We start from the raw sequence: 21,021 nt of genomic DNA, 5'->3' as shown, positions 1-21,021 counted from the left end.
TAAATTTCCAAGGCAGCTTGTACTGGAATAAACTGATCTGAAGGCTTGCAAAGCACCTGGTATCTTCTTCTTAAGATCTTGGAGTCTTTAAATTATAGCTCATATTAATTTTACTATTATTGTTATTTTACTTTATTAATAACTGTTAGGCTAATGTTCTTTCAAAAGCAGATTTGTTTTAATGTCATCAATAGACCTATAGGATATGACTTTCTGGAAAATGTCATGTAAGCTATGTAACTTCCAGACTATAAAATGTGAATGTTTAATGACCAAAAATGTTACATTCTGCTTAAGTGTTATGTCATTGCATACACAGTTTAGGGACCTCCCATGTTAAATCTGAGACAGAACACATACTAATATGCAAAGAAGGATCTCTATGCTTTGCTTATGCCTTATGATTACATATATTCTTGAAATTATTAGTAAACTTTAATATTGGTTACAAGTTCTGATTTTTGTGTGCCAGATTTGACAACCTGAACTTTGGGTTGTCTCAAAAGCCCAACATGGAGTTTGTTGTAAACGAGTTAAAATAGTCATATATTTTATATGGAAGAATAAATACTCTCAAATGCCCCCCAAAATAAGAAAAACAAGATTAGTAAGAGTTGACCTATCTTGTCAGAAATTGAAGTATGGTATAAAGCCACTAAGTATAAATCTTTATTATATTGCCACAGGAATGGACAAATAGAGCCAATTTGGGAGTAAAGATATGTATTCCAATTATACCTAATAATTTAATGTGTAAATCAGGTGGTATTTAAAATCAACAGAAAAAGTACTATCTTCTATTCATGTGAAGAAAATTTACAGAACTACATTTCAAACATATTCAGAATTTTCTTCCAAATCATATAACAAAACTTAAAACCTAGGAAACTACTTGTACAATCCATAGGTTTAGTGAGACCTTTGTAAAACAGGACAGGATCTCTGAACTGTACAAGAAAAGTTGACTAATTGGATGATATTAAAAAACAAAAAAACTTTACAATTCAAAAGATACCCTAAACAAAACCAGCATATTGAAAAGAGATTAGGAACAAATTGCAATATAGATGACAGATAAAGTGTCAATGAACTCTTTGTCTATAAATTATAAAGAGTTCTTAAAAAATGAGAAGAAGGGCTTCCTTGGTGGCTCAGTGGTTGAGAACCCGCCTGCCAATGCAGGGGACACGGGTTCAATCCCTGGTCCGGGAAGATCCCACATGCCGAGGAGCAACTAAGCCCGTGCGCCACAACTACTGAGCTTGCGCTCTAAAGCCCGCAAGCCACAACTACTGAGCCTGCGTGCCACAACTACTGAAGCCCGTGCGCGTAGAGCCTGTGCTCCGCAACAAGAGAAGCCTCCACAATGAGAAGCCCGCGCTCGCCACAACTAGAGAAAGCCCGCGCGCAGCAACGAAGACCCAATGCAGCCAAAAATAAACAAGTAAATTAATTATTTTAAAAAATGAGAAGAAAAAAGTAACCAAAAACTATGCAAAAATGTTATAAGTAATTCATAGAAAAGAACATCTTGATTAACTACTCTTTATTATAATGCTCTGACCTCATTGCTGGTGTTACCTACTGTTAAATATTAAGCACAGCTCATAGATAATGCAGGTAAAATCAGAGTTAGAATCTGGGCCAAAGCTCCCATCTTAGAAAACACTACTAAGGCCCGATTTTCCCAGCGTCCACATATTGTGACTCACAGTCAAAACTAGATAATGGCTCGACATGGACCTCTATGATTCAAGTACAATAATTACACCTGTGTGGACTGAGTCTTTGGTTTTCCCTCCCACTATGGTAGGTGTTTCTAACTACTGATTTGTTTCAGTTTCGTGTGTATTGTAGAGCACTCTGATCTAAGGAGATGACCAGTAGAGTGGGAAAAATTATCTACAGCACATATGTAAATGATTTAGCATCGCTCCAGAGCATTAAAATGCACTATATGAGGTGCTGGACCCCAAGTGAGGAAGATTCTTATCAGATAGTCCCTAAGATGAGTGTAGAGTTCTGCTGGGGGTAGCCCACTTGACTAATAGGAGCCCAAGATGCAAACTAAAATAGGTTCTTTAGGAATATCTGGCACGAAAGAGGCATGATTATATATTTTTTTCCATCCACATTCAACTCCATGGAGAGCAATATGTCTAAACCAAGAAAAACAATTAAAATATATGTACCTTTCCTGAGTCTGATGCCTTAAGCCTATATAATCAATTGGATTAGATGAACTACTTGTGCTTATTTTCACCTTTAAAAAATGATTTAAAATATCTGGTATATTGGGTGGAACTTTACATATCCATTTTCAATATAAATCCTCAGGCTATTGGTAATGTCTCAGAAAATTCTTTAACTAAAGTAAATATTGGACTTTTATTTTGGGAGAAATTGTGAATGGTTTGATTTTATTAGGTTTGATAAGTGCTGAGTTCCTCTAATATTTTAATTTAATGGACTTAAATTCATATTTCCAAAGAATATTTTTAAAGTGAACTTTGATGTCTCTATTTTTTGTTATTGGCTAAACCTGTGTTGAGTATTAACTGATCCTAAACTGAATTGAGCTTGAATTACTCCTGTGCTTCTACTACTCCAAAGAAAGTATTTGGCAACACATCACACTCTTCAGCATAAGAAATTGCACTCAAGTCCTGTTTGAATAGTACCATAATTTTTAAAAGTTGAAAAACAACTTGAGATATTATTTCCACCATCCTACTACTGTGAGAGGAACATTATTAACAAATGGAGACACTGAAGCATAGAAGTGTGTTCATCACCTCAGCATGGTATTTCTGCAATGACTCTTTTTCATGTGTAAAGCCCCAGACCATGCTGTCATTATTTTTCTTGACTCAGAAATGGCTAAAGATCAGATCCCATTGTTGATGAACTTGCTTTGCATTAAAACAGCACGGTGTCAGATGTAAATAAGTCTTTCTTGTTGATGGTTGGAGACCAGGCTGAAGTGACCATCATCATTTGTGAAACATGATTGAGCATATACAATTTGTAACCTGAAAATACCAGATGCTTGTCTTAAGCTTGATATTGTTCATGTCAGGGGGCTCCAGATGGTATTTGTTGTGTTCTGTGGCATTTTTGAGACTTTAGGATAAATAGCCTTGGGGAAAAATAGGAAGGACATGTGACTTGCCCTTTCTTAAGCACCTGTGGTTCAGGTACTGGCTACAGTTGGTAAGTATGTGTGTTAATAGTAGATTTCTTGTGAGTGCAAAATTTTACTACCTATCCAGTTTTTACAGAGCCAGGCAATTCCTATCAACTAATCAGCATGGAGATGAAAACATCTTTTAAGGTGCATTGTAAACAGCATTACTTTAATTCCACTCCTAAGTAGTAACTAAGTATTTCGTTACAGAAAACTAAAAGATGTCACCAATCCTCGGGGTCATTATCTTTTAAATGCATGTTTTTGCCAATCTCCATGCTCCCTTTTTAAATGGGTGGATTTACTTGTTAGGCCATTTGGATATAAGTGTAGAGAAGAAGCGTACGTCTTTCAAATTAGGCAATATTTGTAAAGCTTTCTGTACCTTGACAGCTAATTTTGAACCGATGCTTTTTTGTTAAACTATTACTGGTCAAATAAAAAATATCAATCTAAATTGTAGGCTCACCTATGCAAAAATTGTATTATGCTGTTTATATCTTTAAACATGAGTGATTTTATTTTCTGAAGACTTCTTGAAAACAGGGTCCCCATTGGAGGGGTGGTCAGACGTGAAGGGCATCATATTTGTAGTCATTTTATTTTAGCTCTATGATGAACTAGTCAAAGGTTTTTTATTGTATTTATCAACTTCAGTATATAAGGGTCATTAGAAAAAGGTAAAGGGGGATAAAAATATTATGGTAGAGACAAGCCATGCTATTTTATAAATTTTGCTTTCCTATGGGGTTTAATGTCACAAGGATTATTTTATTTGAGTTGCTTAATTGGACATACTGAAAGAGCTTGAAATTACATTTCACTATGGTGTATCAAAACAGGACATGAGTGGAGTGTATTTGAATGTGAAGGTCTGGCACAGATGAAGTTATTTAAATCAGTATAGAGAATGGATGCAACAAAATTTTTGATGGAGTAGAGTTAGATTGTAGATGCAGGTTAATATTAGTAGTTACTAGTTAAATAGATAGTAGTTAGTAGTAGTAGTAGTAGTAGTAGTAGTAAGCAGTTAGTAGTAGTAGTTATGGTCAGTAGTCAGAGTTAGCAGATAACAGAGGAGCAGGAAAAGAGTCATGGAAGGAAATGAAATCAGACTGTTATTAAAATGCTCCTTAGAAATAACATCAGCCTTATGAAGTAGGAATTTCTATTTAAACAATATGTCATTCTTCATTACTTTCCTTTCCATTTTGATTGGCTTTGCTTGTTGGGTCCATGATAAGTGTATGTTTTGTCACTCAGAGTCCTACTGGGATTCTAAGCAATTTTAGCCGACTAGGTTGACTCTTGATTGAAATCTCTAAAAATTCTCCCTTGTTCAACTCTTCTCCTATCCTACACCTTCTCCTTTCTGAGGAATTCATTTAGTCTCTGCTTGATCAAGGAGACTGGACCATGTAGTACAAGTACCATTGGGTCTTCCCCTTTATTCCTCAAAACCAATGCCATCACCATTTTTCTTTTCTCCCCTGCTTATCTTTAAGGAAACCTCACCAATCTGCCTTGCTGAAGAATTTATTTCTCTTTCTAGGTTCTTATTCCAACTCCTTTCTACAACTGTTTCCCAAATTTTTCTCCATTAACGTCCCAGACTAAAAAAATACTCAATTGTTCCCCTTTCTTCCTAAAATAAATTAAACAAAATTGTTTCTGGATTACCTGCCTTAATTCTGCCCTGGATGTCACAAATATGTGCCTCTATTCCTGTCCTTGTCTTTACCTGAAATGATCCCCTTGGGTTCTCTGCCTTCCACAGTTCTACCACTCACTTAGTTCTGCGGTTTTTGAATAATATTCGAAGCAGAATAAAATGTTCCATGAAGGAGACTCAGAGGGAACAAGAGAGTAGGCAGCAGGCAGATTAGACTCTACATCCTCAAGCAGAAAAACTCCCATGATAATTGTTTTACACATTTAGCAAATGCAGTTTTGGCGCTTTAAAACTTTTTGAAAATGACATGTTGAATGAAATTGCTGAGAGGTTAAGTGACTTGTCCAAGAAAAGTGGCATGTTGAGAACTAGTACTTGGGTCTTCTGAATTTTTATTCTGTATTTTTTTCTATTATTCAGGCATTACTAGGGAGGCATTTTTAGGTAAGGAATAACATTTTTCATTGAATGTTCATAAAGGCTTTTCTTCCATGCAAATATAACTTAAAATTATGCAGTGGTTTCTGTCAAAAGTGATTTATTTCTCTCCATCCAGAATGATGGATAGACCATGGTTATTGGTGCCTTTATTCATTCAAGCCATGCTCCTCTGTGTGCATGGCTCAATTCTACAATGACATGGAAGGTGATTTTCTGTGTTTGGCAATGTTGTAACTAAAATCACTGTTGGATAATGTCTGAAAGTTTCAGTTTGGGTTATAAGAAAGCTTTAACTTGGAGAAATTCGTTGAGATGCTTTCAGTCCTAATCTGAGAAAGTATTGCAGAAGGGAAAGGATTTTCCGGACTTGACCTAGGGACATTTTTGAGCTAATTTTTACTACTCCTAAGCCTGACATAATATGCAAAAGAACACCTTCCTTTCACTAGCCTCATTATTCTGACCCCTTTCCTTTTGCAACCTGAACCATTTGGTTCACCTGAAAGGAAGCCCATAAGTGTTCCCAGAATGCGTTTGGTTCTGGAACATTCTGGTAATAGCTGTTTCACAAAAAGCAAAAGATGCAGGGAATAAGAAATATGGGTACATATTCTTTCTTATGGAGTAAGGAATATGGCTACAATTCTTTCTTATGTTTTGTGATCTATCAAGGAATCAAATATTTTGGGTTATGAAAAATAATTTTAGGTCAATTAATAGAGTGTTACTGAACATCTTATACTTCATTTGGACATGGTTAAACAGCAAAAATGACCTGAAATGTTTCATGAGAAATTATGCTTAAGGTTATACTTAAATGAAATAACATGGAATGCTGATGTAAAATACAACAGTTTGATGTACTTTTATGTATCACAATACATAAAGTTAAATCACTTTAAATTGTTATTCAATTACAATTTAGTTAACAATAAACTAACAAGACAGGGATTTAACGATGTGCTGTTAGAGGTAAAAAATCCACTTAGATTTTTTTTTTAACCTCTCAATAGTCTAAGAGTACAGTTGCTTTATTCTAATCAACTTTCTTTTGCACATTGTTCTTAATTAGCAAGCATCTTCCATCTGCTGAGTTTTCAGAGTTATGTTGCACTTTGATTTTTTACTCACATTGCAGTCACAAGATGAGAAATGTAGACACTGTGAACAAACAAGAAGTTCGTGCAAAGTCAAGCTCTCAAAACCACATGCAAGACTTAGTGGCACATGGTTTAGAGCTCACACACTCCAGGATCATGTGAGACAGGCATGCAGATGAGAGGAAAGAAAAGCACCTACATCATGAAAATAGAGGATGATGAAAGAGAATGACATTTTCTTTATGACAGTTATCTAATGCAAACCGTATACCCATAACCTTTACCAGAGTGAAGGAAGGGGCAGATAAGTGACTTTTTGTGGGGAGGGGGAAACTTTATATAAACGTTATTAGAGGTCAAGTTGTTGTTAAAGTTAAGGATTTCTATTCTGTACTTGGCCTCTTCCAAGTTATCTTTCCCAGTTTCTTGCTTTGTATTTCCTCTGCTACATCATGCAAAAAAAATCAGAACTAACATTGGAAATCATTTAACAAGCTCTAAACCTGACAGATAACAAGGGTGATCTCCACAGTTTACACGAGAATTAAATTGGATATAAATACCTCCTGTTCTTACCGGTGGGTGTTGTGATTCCATGTATTAAGGTGTGAAGCAGACAGGAAAGAGATAAATCTTTCATAAGTACATTGTAAATAGGCAAGTGGTATATACACCATATTCATAGGTAATAGAGTCAAACAATGAAAGGTAAATAGTTTTCACAAAATAGACTTTATCACACAAAAAAATGGCCACGAAACTAGAGTTATATGGAGAGGGGAAGTAAAATAAATAATTGTTTTACTCCGGTTATTGAAATAATCTGGCAGTATGGAACAACAAAATTGAGCGACATGTGTTTTGATTAAAAATTCTTGACACTGCTTCAGCCAACCCAGCATTAGAGAATCCCCAATAGTTTCTGAATGCTGATATCTTCATTAAACAATAATAGGGATGGAAGTACATAAAAGTGACCAATTTGTAGGTAATTTCTTATGAGATTAAAGTGTTACCTTGGTGAGATCAATTTATCAAATGAATTTTCACAAGTAACTTTGGGATAATCAGAAATAACTCATGGGATTCAGTTATGGCTTTGTATGAAATGTGCTGATTGATTAGCTCTTCAAATTAAAAATTTTATGATGGCATGACCTTACTTCTCCATCAAATAAATCATGCACAGCTATGATAAACATCATATAAAAAGATATCTTTCAAACTGGGCAATATTTGCAATGCGTTCTGTACCTTAACTGCTAATTTTGAACCTTTTCTTTTTTTGTTAGGATATTGCTGATCAAATTTTAAAAAGTCAATCTAAATTGCATAGGCTCACTTATGCAAAAATTGTATCATGCTGTTGATGTCGTTAAATTTTAAAGATTCCATTTTCTGAAGAATTTTTAGAAACAGGATCCTTGCCCAATGGAGAAGTAGCTAGATGGGAAGGTACTATAATTCTAATTTTTTTTTAATAGGTCTATGATATGCTATATAGCTTGTATTTATCATATATCTTTAGTAATCAATCTCTATAGCCAAATAGCTAGGTCAAAAAGATGTATGCAATTCTCCTAATAATAAAAGAAGCTCTTTGGATCAATTAATCTTATTAGTTGTATTGATTTTTGAGCACTGATAAAGGAGGGAAGGGTTATGAAAAGTGATTGTTGATGTTGAATTTGCTTGAATTATGAAGGAATCCATATTTCCCCCTTGAAAGGAAAGATGCATTAAACCAGGTACAGTAAAAGGGCACATATTAATTGATTAAAATATAGAAAAATTGTCCTTAACAGAAACATGAAACTTCCTATTATAAAATGTTTATGGTATACTTAAGCTCCTTAACCTCTCCCACAAATCCTCAAAATGTCCTATTTTTAAAAAATATTTCTGTTTGGGGGCATTATAGTTATTATTGTTTACTTGTAATGTCTTAATGCACATGGGTCCACCTATTTTTGGGGGTGCTTGGCAGCTAAGCCAAGTGGTGAAAGCCCAAGTCCCAACTTAGCAATGCTCTCCCTAACCAGAAGTGGGAGCTCTAATACACAGTTATATCAGTTTGCATCATGTTATAATGCCTTTGCCACACAGTGTAACTAGATATAGCACCATGCAATGCCATGAATTGAGAATGAAAGACTATCTCCAGGGGAGAAAATAAACATCCGAGAGAGGGAAACAAAAGCAAGGGGTTCAAAGCTGGTGAGACTGGCTTATCCATTTTGGCTGTAGCTATAACGCCTGAGGGGCTCCAGTTTTGGAAAACAGAAATACGTACCATGTTCATGTCAATGCCATTGGTGTAAGTCCATGCATGCTGGAAATATTCTTCAAGCCGTTGCCTCAGAGGGTTGGGGATTTGGTGAAAGCGAATGAACTCTTTTACTCGCAGCATCTGCATGTGGTACCTGGCAGTTCCGGAGTATAGTCTTTGGATAATTGCTGATACGTTCCCAAAAATGCTTGCATACATTAGTGCTGGATTGGATAAAAAACAAAGTTATGGGGGAACGACTGCACTTGGGGATATTATATCTTGTCAGAATCTCAAATATGTAGATTTTTATTATTTCAATCCGTTTGTGAGGGTTTACCACTGGCCCTAGGGGAACAAAGAAGTCAAGTCAAAACTATTGTAAAATTTATAATTTTGATGGTAAATTTGGAGAGGAAAAATATACAAATTCCCCATGGATTCTCTATATATTCAAGTAGAAACTCAGACTGTTTACAATATCAACCTGTAACTAACCTAGACTATTGACTAGAGATAAAATGTGTTTAAAATAAACATTTCATTTGTAATGTAATAGAAGGTATGTCATGGGGTTACCACACAGATCTGTTTTCTGGAAGTGGAGTAAAAATGATAATTTTTAAATTGTGACAACTCCACCTTAGCCTCAAAGCTAACCTTGCAATATTATAAACCTACTATAAATTTTAAGATTATTCAGAAGATTTTGGATTTCCTAAGGAATAATAAATTGTTTTAAGGAACTCATAGTTTCCTTAGAATGTTTATTTATATGTAATTTTTAATCTATTAAAATTCATTTTTACAGTATTTCTATATGAGAAACAGATATCTTTGGCTTAGACTGTGAGAATATAGTTTTATTTTTTTTTAAGAGAAAAATAGAATACCTCTTTGTTCTTTCATCTATGGGAAGAAAAAAACTAACATTCAATACTTAGAATGCCCTTTTTAAAGCTTCCAGGGCTAAATATTTATGATTTAACATAAGCTTTTTAAGCATCTTGTCTTTCTTTTTAAATTTGTATTTAGTTTCTAATAATCGTAAGAAAAATACTATATACTGTACAGAAAGTCACATGATGATACAAGCCCTATGTCTTGACCTTTGGACATGTGTCAGACACTTACAGAGGAGGTAACACACATTTAAGGCACTGGAACTGCAAGGTACCAAGTAGGTGGGGAAAAAAACCCAACAACTCCTTGAAGTGTTTATTTCAACAATATCCAACCAACGTATTTTTTTCCCCAACACGTCTTATATACACGTCTTACCTATATAAAACACTTCATCATTTTTAAAGTAGATGTTGGCCAGATTCAGTCTGTGTTTTAAAATGACTTATCTTCTTGGTCATTTGTTTTCTTTTCCATCTTATTTTTGTCTCTTGGTTAGTATGATCCTTGTTTACCATAGAAGTCCCAGGTAAGAGAATGTCCCAGACAAAGAGGCAGCCCTTTATTTTTAATCTATTTAAAGGGATAAAAATTGGGGAGATCTATAGGGAGGCTGAACTGGGATTTGTGAAAGACAGTAATTCTCATTAAGGTAGAAAAGCTGTTTAGGTAGTCTCTTCCACAGGGGGGCGGAAAAACAAAACCTGGGCCTAATTTGAGTAAATGCATAGTTGATTAAGAAGGGAGTTAGCAATACTTGTCTGAAATGGATTTCTGCGATTCAAGGAGATTCATGTGAGAAATACATCCTACTCTGCCTAATTTTAGTGTTGGAAATATTTATGCCTGTTGTTAGGTATCCAAAGTACCTATCATGTTCTCAGGAAATAGTTTAGTTAGTACAGATTTTCACTTGATTTAATTAGAAGGCACATAATCAGTGCTAGTTATTTTACTTAAACCACATAATTATGCAAAGAAGAGTCAGGGAAAACATTCTTATTTTGTTTTTAATAAATACTGTGGTTTTAACTCCATACTGCCATAAAAATGAACCAAACATTAGTCTGGATCATAAACACGTATTTCCACTCATTGACAGGATGGCAAAAATCTAGATTATAAGTACATAGTTGAATACATGAATAGTGTATATTTTTCTAAGGAAATTCTATGCTAATGGATTTTTAAATTATAATAAAGGCATACTTTTTTTTTTCTATTTTTTAGGAAGCAAACGGAGCTAAAGTCTGTAAGCCAGAGAGAAGCACAAAATGATTATATTCTGTATACGTTATTAGTTAATGCCCATCGACTGGCATAAAATATGACTCAAAAGCAAGTTGGCAGACTATATAGGCATTTCTTTCAACTCAATATTTTGTTTAGCTTTCCTTAATAGAAAATTCTTCCTTCACCAGAATGGTTTGTTTTACGTTGCAGTATTATAAAAATAAAACAGGTATAATTTAAAACGTCAGCACACCACACTCAAAATTTGAGATGCTCACCAAACTAATGAATTTAGGGTCACTGGGTAATAGCTGAAACATGCTGATAGAACAAATACACTTGCTTTTCTATCTAGTACACAAGCTTAAAAAAAATTTTAACTTAAAGAAATAAATTTTAGTGATGTGTAATTTAGATATAACAAAATGAATCTGTTTTAAATGTATAGCTCAGTTAGTTGACAAATGTATACACCTCTGTTAGCACAATCAAGATATAGAACATTTTCAACATCCCCAAAAGATTCCTCTGTGTCCCTTGGCTGTCTGCCCACTGGTTTCTAGGTTGACCCTAGACAACCACTGAGTTCCTTTATGTCATCACAGATTAGTTAGCATTTCTTAGAAGTTCATGTAAATAGAATCATAATGTACATATTCATTTGTGTCTGACTTCTTTTTGCTCAGCATATTGTTTTTGAAATTCATTGTTTTGTATTTATCAGTGGTTTGTTCTTTTTTTAATTGATGAGTAGATTTGCATCACATGGCTCTACCAGTCCATTTATCTCTTCTGTTGATGAAATCTCACTGCTTCTAGTTTTTGGCTATTATGAATAAAACTGCTATGAACATTTGTGTACAAGTCTTTGTGTGGGCATATATTTTCGTTTCCCTTTGAAACATCTAGGAATAGGACTGCTGATCTGTGTGGTATGTTTAATTTTATAAGGAACTGCCAAACTATTTCCCAAAGATGGTGTGATTTTTACATTCCCACCAGCGATATTTGAGAATATCAGTTGTTCCTCAACCTTTCCAACATTTGGTATTATCTTATTTTAACCATCACAGAGTTTTAATTGCATTTCCCTGATGACTAATAACATCTTTTCATGTATTTACTGGCCATTAATATATCTTGTTTTGTGAAATGTCTGTTTAAAATCTTGCTCATTTTTAAATTGTCTTATTACGGAGTTGTAAGAATTCTTGATATATGCTGAATAAAGGTCCTTTTTTAGATCTAACTATTGAGAATATTTTCTTCCAGTCTATCATTTTCCTGTTCCCTTTCAAAGTGTCCTTTGAAAAGTTGAAGTTACTAATTTTGATGAAATCCAAATGCCTGTATATTTTGTTCAGTTTTCTGTTATTTAAAAAAAAAATTATAGGGGTATGGTAAGGTTTCAGTTACTCCATCATGGTTAAAAGCAGATATGCAATAACTTTTTTTTACATGTTATAAAAAGATGTTTGTCAAGCAGGTCACAGATGAAATACATTTGTCTTTGGATACTGATTTATGTGTTTTTAAATTTAAATGTATATATTATATTTATAATATTTGAATAAAGATATAAACATATATTAGAACACATAGATATAAATATGTGAGCATAGCTTGTATTCCTATTTATTTAATGGCCGCTTACATTTTTCTTTATTTTTCGTCTTGAATTGTGTATATGTGTATATTTTTAAAAAGAATTCTCTGGTTACTGTTCTCTGTACACATTCAGCAGCACAACTGGTGACTGTCTTTGCAAATAGATGCTTTTAAAAATGTATCTATAGGTATTTGTGTTATTTGAATTTAATTAGATGATAGCTTTAATGTTTAATTTTTAGTTTCCTTGAATTATATTGTTGTAAGAGGGATTGTACATTGCATTGCTTTCTACAACTTTGCTTCAAACTTTTATTTTAGAATGAAGATTAGTTTTAAAGAAGCTTAGGGATAATGAGAGTTCAACTTGATAACTAGACTATATCAACTTTAACGTGTAGTAGTATATATACAAAATTTTACATTATATTTTGGATATTTTATTTTTAGGTTTAAATCAAGTCACTCATGTAACTGAGGCGTATGTACTTAGTATAAAAATATAACCAAATACAGAAAACCAAATCATTTTCTAATACAGTTGGATCTAAATGGAAATATCATGTGTAGATATACACATATACATCAAATGGCTAAGAAAATTTCAAGGCATGCTATTATTGCTAAGTTTCTAGTCTTATTTTACCTTTTATGGCATAATAGCTCATGATAGAATTCTCTAGGAATATCTATAAACTTTTTCCTATGTGACACTAAGCTTTACATAATCCCATTTTGATTAAGTTTTGTACAAGCAAGTCTATTCATATAAAAGATATTATGTGGAATATGGATGTATCTTAGTCTACTCAATTAACAAGAGTGTTTTCTCTTTTCTTAAAAGATAGAATTCATCTGCAGGAGACAAATATTCTTCCTAAAGAATCAATAGAAATAGGCTAGTGCCACTTTTAGAAAAAGAAGGCAGAAACACAGAAAGGAAGGAAAGAAGGAAGGGAGGGAGGGAGGGAGGGAGGGAGGGAGGAATGAAGGAAGGAAAGAAGGAAGGAAAAAGACAGGAATAAAGGAAGAATAAAAACTGCCAATAATTTCCTGATTTAAGGATTAGAGATTGGGTATAGAGCAAGTAAAGAACTGAGTTCTCTTTAGTTTAAAATAATTCACATGATAAACAGTACTATGTATTTCACTTAATCCTCACAAGCGGTAAGGATTCCTAAGTGGTGAACACGTTAAACTTCAATGCACTTAAAAAATTCTTCCTTGCAAATTCTAAGTTTCAAGATGCAAGTTCTGTTTTCTTTAAAAAGAGTATACATACATATATATATATATATTTCTATACGGGTGTATAAATAATTAAAAACAGACATTTTTCTTTTCTTTTTTTGTTACCAATGCCACTGAAATTGATAACCACTATAAAGTATTAACTAGCAGTTTCAATCACAGAGTGGGACTGTGTTTGTTCTGAAAGATTCAGTCTCTCTGGAATGAATTTTTCTATTTTTTCAAGTGGGCCTCACTTCCATTTCCTTCTGAGTGCAATTCTACTTTTGTGTTTGTGGCAAGACTTGGTCTGAATTTGCAGAATATCTTGAGTTATTTAAATAGAATGTTATCTGCCTATACAATCTTACTAAAATAAAAACACCAAGACACATATATGAAAAGTAAATTTTAAATACAGTGAACAGTAAACTGGGTGAATCTACTTAAGTTTCATAAATAAAGCTTATCTAAGCACATTTTATTAGACAACATGTTAACATTTAAAAATTAACTCTCTGGATCTACTTTCTAATTTGTATGCAATGTAAGGATGATGCTCTTTTTCAAGCTTTAAAAATCCATCATGTTTTTGTCAACTGCTGTCTGCTATCAGCAAGGTTATCTTTAGTGGTTCCACAGTGTGATTTTTGAAAAAATATATTAATATTAAAGTATCTTTAGTTTTACACAGAATTTTTTTCTTATTCCAAAGACTATACCTTATAAATGAGCTCATGTCATTACCCATTGTAGGGTAAAGGGCAGTCACTTAGGTCCCTGACATAATGTCACAGGGAAAGGAATTTTTAGTCAATGACAGGGGGAAAAATATATATATATCTGTATGTATGTGCATATGTATGAAAGGTTATCTTACATTATAATTAGTAGGGTGATATTTATATATCTATATCTATAGATACGTAAATGTAAGCTAGTCTTTCCCATTCTAATCTGGTCTCAGCTTGAAACAGAAAATAACCATTAGTAGTAAATTACAGATATGTTTTTACATCAGTAAACGTAAACTGCAAGTCTCAGTTCCTGAATCCCAAGATCCATGTCATTCCAGTTTTATGTTCCTGAGGTCATGAAAGACCTTTGTTGTCTCCCCTTCACAGAGAGAATCAGATCTGATAGAATATAATACCCGTATATTTAATCCTATTATTTCTACAACTTTCTATAATTTTTTTCTTTGCCTTATTCTGAATGTTCTAGAGATATCAATTTTCTGATATTATTTTATCCTAATAGATAACAAAAGAGAAATCTACTTACAGCCAATCAACATGACACAAATTGAAAAGATTTTCTCCGAATTGGTGTTAGGCGACACATTCCCAAATCCTACACTCGTTAAACTGCTGAAGGTAAAATAAAGTGCTGTGACATATTTGTCTTTAATGGATGGCCCAGAACTTGAGTCACTGTCATTGTAACGTTTCCCAATTTGTTGTCCTAAGGAATCCAACCATCCGATTTTGTCAGTCAGGTAGGGCCTTTCTACGTTCCCAATCGCATACCAAATGCAAGCCAGCCAGTGAGCAATCAGGGCAAATATGCACATTAAGAGCATTAGAACAGCAGCCCCATATTCTGAATATCGATCAAGTTTTCGGGCCACTCTCACAAGACGAAGGAGTCGAGCTGTCTTCAAAAGACCAATTAATGTTGTTGTCTGTGGAAATAAATGTGCATGGTCAGAAACAGTTGGTAAACAATTCAGTGTATGTTCCTGTGAAGCAAAGTAAGTAGAAACAGGTTACAACAATATGGTAGCACTGAAGATGACTATGTATTTGAATTAAGTATTAAGGTTAGTTGTTTGTTTTTTTTTTTAATTTTACACCTGCTTTGGAAAGTACCTTGAAAGTTTGTAGTACATTAATTCAGTATCTTGGCATGTAAAACTTATGGGACAGAGGCTCTATCTGCTTGGTTTCATGCTCTAACCACATGCCTGGCACATAATGAATACTCAGTAAATCATTCATTCACCGACAAACATTCCAGAGTGCTACTGGTGGGCCTACCAAGGGCCACACACTGGGATTATAGTATTAAACAAACAGTCATGGTTACTTTTATAATAGAAAAAGACATTTATTTACTAGACAAAGTGTCTTATGAAGTGAAACAAGGGCTACTGTCTGTTGGGGAGAGATACATATTTTTAAAATAAACATATAATAAGATCATTTCAGAGAGTGAAAAGTGTGATGATGATAGTAAAACAGAGTGATATGATAGAGGATGTTCAGGGGCTTGGGTTGGGATGGGGACCACTTTAGAAAGGAAGACCAAAGAGAATCTTGCTGGGGGGCTGACATTAGAGTTTAGAAGGGTTTGAATGATGCGAAGGAGCTAGTCAAGAAGGCAACTGGGAAACATATTGGATGACTGCATGCATGCGTGAAGTACTATATTTAAATTCATTTTTTCTTCCTAAATGTGTTGAATTGATAAATTGCTTCTTGATATCCCAATGATATTATGTGTTTTGCTTTGGGGTATGATATGTGTAACTAACTGCACGATTATTACTGACCAGGTATCTAATGATAGGACACTTCTATATAATAACAGGATACTTAACTGGTTGTTTGGATTTGAAATCTGATAAGTACAAATTACAAGTTCATTTCTTGGGTTTCCTAAATAATGTCAACTATAAGTACCATATAATTCACAGGGCATATAATTATTCCATAGTTACATGGTGTTTACTGATCAATTATTGAGCCATTTTATGTGTTTATTGTTGTTATTTCTCAAAGTACATCCATCTATGTTAAGAACACATATTTTATATAAAGAAATAACATGTGGTATAACTATCACCCTATATCTTCATATTGACTTGGTGGAAAAAGAGCTCTAAATATCAAGAAAATATTTTCATTAACATTCTATAATAAGTGTTATAGTTTTTTTTTTCTTGAGCCAGAGTGAACACAAGGGAAGGGAAGATTTCTCAGCCTCCCCTGACTTCTTTTCAGTTAGTATTCAAATCTTCTGGAGATGAGAGGAGCTTGTGTAGTTGAGATGTTCTTATCACAATTGGATTCTGGTCTTTGCTCATTTAGGGATGGGTGGAGAGGTGAGTCTTCTCTGTTTCCAAAGCTGAGTTATTATTTTTCAGGGTGCAATAAGGGAAACAGTGTTTTCTTCATCACAAATTTAAAATTATATCTCTTCAAAGAATGAATGGTGAGTTTAAGTGAGTATGAGGTGTTTTCCTGGGACAGATGTCAACTTTCCACTACTTGTATTGTCAGTGTTTCAGCTTAGCAGTTGTAAGTTAGAACTTCAGAACAAACTTAGGTCTGAAATTCTGCTTCCATACCAGTGTGTCACCTTGGACAAGTTATTTAGTTAATCTCTAAGTGTCAATTTTTTCATCTGTAAATGGCCATAATAATAACTCCTTCTAGGGTTGTAGGTAATACCCAGTAAATTTTAACTGTGTTTTTATTTGAATATCCCACACACTTTCGCTTCCATCACTAAGCAGGAACTTTATATTGTAAAATGGGTTGACAGAGCTACATATTTTCCAAACGTGTTACTTTGATAGCTGGAATTTCAAATGGAGGCTTTTGGACACTGGTCATTCAGCTCCCTATGGAAATTGCAGGGATTTTTAAAGACAAGAACATCATCTATATTCATTGACTACTCAGACTCTGGTAACAGAAATCACCCTGGTTCAGCGTAACTCCATTTCTACATTTCACAGCTTAAGTTTGCATGTTTATTTTTCCTCCTAGCTTGGTTATCTATTTACTTGTGTTGAGAAATCAGAAATATTTGAGGGTTATTATTATTTGATTTATTATCAAAACTGCCTTTCGTTGGAATAATATTTCTGAACCTCAAAATAAATCACACATAATGACATTTCTATAGGTATTTGGTTAACGAAGAGAAATGCTTCAAAACAAATGAGCTGTTTTAATAACATATTGTGATAAAAAGTACTAATGACTCTTCTGGCTGTAAAGATGGTAGAGTAAAATGACGTTATGAAAAGAAAAGGAATCAAATCTGCTGTATATGCCACTTCCCTTCTTTTTGCCTTCCCCCCAAAGAAACCTCTGGTGTTTCTTCTAGAGTTATGTCAGAATGAGGTGAAACCTAGATGACAGTAAGTTAAGATAAATAAATATAATATATAATAATACAAAAATGACCTCTTTTCTGGACCAAAAAAGTTTAAGAAATAAGGTACATGTTGAAGTCTCAAGCCAGCTGACACAAAATAACTGCAGAAGGAGGGGGAGATGGAAAAGAAAAGGGAGAGGGAGATGTAAGGGTCGGGGAGAGAGATTACTTTCAGCTGCATCATAAGGATGAATGAATATTGACCTCGACAGTCAAAGCCATTCTCTTGTGATTCTGTAACGTGTACCCAAGCATAACTACATATGCTAGTTTGACAATGTAACAAATGACTTGGGCTTTTTTCTGTTGTTATCAAGATGCTGCTAACATGCCTGGGCATTCTTAGCTACAGTTGTGTACAGCACATCTTGTAGATGACACTTAGGCTTGCAATAACTCTTTCTTCTTCTTCTTTAAATGTCTCTTTAAAGATTTAAGGCATTTTGCCCCAGATTACACAACAGAGAGAAGTGATTGCACCAAAATCTCAGAAAATGTAGACTAAAAAATGATCCATCTCCTCTTTCAGATTTGTTGGAGACTGTTAGTCTCCATAGTTTAGTTCAACGAGCTACTATCTTTGTATTATCTGCAAGTCAAAAATGGGACCAACAACTACCTTATAATTGTAGTTGTTGGCTGATTAGAATATCTTCAGAATGCATGGTTATCTCACAGTATATCTCATTTCATGTAATACCCAGACATATGAAAATCTACCTTCGTTTTTTTTTTCATTTTTTGAAAATAGAAATAAAACTATCCTTAAACTAATGACAACAACTTTTAAATTGTAGAGGTAAAGAAGTTTCTCTTAGGTGGTATTTATTGAACTTTTCACTGGTAGACAAATATTGTCTTTATTGTTACTTTTGGTAGAGATTGAAAAGGCATAAAAGCTCACTGGAGGTAAGTGTAATCATTATTATAAAATATAAAGACATCATGATAATAAATAAGATCTAGAAAATGGTTAACTATTTTGCAGTAGATTGAAACAAGGTCAACTGTTTTCCAGTCCTGCCCATAAATATATAGCAAAGGAGATAATAATAAACTCTAATAGGTCAACTCTCCACCTCATCAGTGCCCATGTCATCTCAAAATTCAACTCCTTCACTGTGATTGAATGACATTTCAAACTCTTTTTTCCTGAATGCCACAGTAAAGAAGGCCTACTTGACTTGCATTTTGTCAGAATTTTCAAAAAATGTAAAATGATTCTTCCTCTGAAAATTTAATTATTCAAATTTCTGAGTAGCTGATGAATATCATCGAATTTCAATTTTTAAAAAATGTACCCACATCCATAGTTCATTAAAGCCCTAGGTACTTTTTTTTATATTGAGGTAAAAGTTAGTTTCCTTTATTAAGTATGACTTTCTTAACTGAACTTTAATTAAAAATATATACTCTAAACAACTACAATTTTGTCACTATGTTAGATACTAGACCCACACTCAAGAAAACTATGTGATTTTTTTTTTTTTTACTAGACAATTCATAATAGTTCAGGCATTCTCTCTTAATGTAAGCGGTATTCTTTTTGAAGAGCTAAAATCAGAATAGGTGATTTCTTATCAGTATTAAACAACTCTCTACTTAAGAATAAGTTTGGTTACAGTTAAACTGAGAAAGCATCATCAATAAGAGAAAATCTCATGCTCAAGAATTTTTCAAAATAATTTTGAAAAATAATTCTTTCTTTTTAGTAAGCATTTTCAAATACCTTACATTTAAGATGCTTTATTTCAGAGGTTTACTCTCTAAAATCTTTGCCTATAGTAAGTGGATAGAATTATTCTTTTATAAATGAGGAAATATAAGTATGTGATCTTTGGTTTTGCCTACAGGTTGTTAGGATGAATTGTCATTGAAACTTTCTACTTAATCCATCATTCTGTCCTCTTTGTCAAGTAATATTTGGGTACAAATGGGGAAAAGGGAACACTTAGTGAGTAATACATTTCATAACTCCACACTCATGTTTTATTTTAGATTTCATTTCTAGTCCCTCTAAGTTCTGGTGCTTGTATTCATCATTCAATAAATTGCCCAATAAAACTCAATAGTATTGAAACTAGTTTCAATTTGTTTTGTTCAGCTTGAGTCACACTATTTCAATATTTCTAAAACACATTCACTACTACAATCAAAGAGCTATATTTTGAGTGTGTAAAAAACCTTGTGGGGGGGGACACGTAGCTTAGCCTTTCTTAGTCCGTACCAAACCTCACAAATTCCTCCAAAAATGGGCTTTTAAAAAGAAGATTTTAGGGACTTCCTTGGTGGTCCAGTGGTTAAGAATCCACCTTCCAATGCAGGGACGTGGGTTCGATCCCTGGCAGGGGAACTAAGATCCCACGTGCCACAGGGCAGCTAAGCCCACACAACAGCTAAGCCTCCACAACTGCTGAGCCCGTGAGCTCTAGAGCCCGCGCGCCACAACAAAAAGGTCCTGCATGCCGCTACAAAGACCTAAGACCTGATGCAGCCAAATAAATAAATAAATAAATATTTTAAAAATAATAAATAAAAAGATTTTACAACCTCCATTATTTAATAGCTTTTACTGTCAAGACACTTTTATTTTTATTTTGTTTTGTAATTAACATTCTATTTTGCTGCAATTTGACCTCTTTCTCTTTAGTTATAGTAACATGGAAAACTGGTTATCAAATGATTCTAAATAGTATTAGGCAAATGTTACAGTAAATAAACAATTATGAATGTTATGTTATATTTTTAAAATTGGAATTTGACTTGTTCTGGAAACATTTAACCAAAAATTGTATCTTATGCCATCTTTAGCAAATTTTATCAGTGGATCACATGTAAATAATGGATAAGTGATGAACTTAATGCAAAATTTTTTGATGGAATACCCTTATATTTCCTTAGTTCAAAAATTATTCCATTGTGGATCCTGTGTGTCTTTACTTGTCATGGCACAGATTTTTGGAGACATGACCAGTAGCCTCAAATACAAGCCAATGGAAACTTCTGCCTTAATTCCCAAGAACTATCTAATAAGAGACTTTATGTGTAGACACATATATGCATGCAGGTCTTCAAAATGTTTTTTGTCACTTAACTTTGAACATGAGTATGTCTAATGTTTTAGAAATTCATTTCCAACAAACTAATGACAACTATTGTAGAGATCAGGTTCGGAAAGTATCCTGACAAGATGATCAGAGTTTCTATA

At 33.7% G+C, this 21,021-nt stretch overlaps 1 protein-coding gene across 2 annotated transcripts in view; it reads right to left on the bottom strand.

Moving 5' to 3' along the window:
• Positions 1 to 21,021, bottom strand: part of KCNH7 (potassium voltage-gated channel subfamily H member 7) — a gene marked incomplete at both ends in the record, with an annotated part of 452,727 nt that overhangs the window by 38,299 nt on the left and 393,407 nt on the right. For both annotated transcript variants that reach the window (XM_082658650.1, XM_082658649.1), the window contains 2 exons: positions 8,694 to 8,893; positions 14,928 to 15,327. In XM_082658650.1, the coding sequence (XP_082514776.1) occupies positions 8,694 to 8,893; positions 14,928 to 15,327 (600 nt within the window). The remainder of the gene's footprint in view (positions 1 to 8,693; positions 8,894 to 14,927; positions 15,328 to 21,021) is intronic.

The sequence above is a fragment of the Grampus griseus genome (assembly GCF_964374135.1).
Source record: "Grampus griseus genome assembly, chromosome: 7".
NCBI lineage: Eukaryota > Metazoa > Chordata > Mammalia > Artiodactyla > Delphinidae > Grampus > Grampus griseus.
The sequence above is the reverse complement of the archived record's forward strand: the minus strand, read 5'-3'. Positions and strand labels throughout refer to the sequence as shown.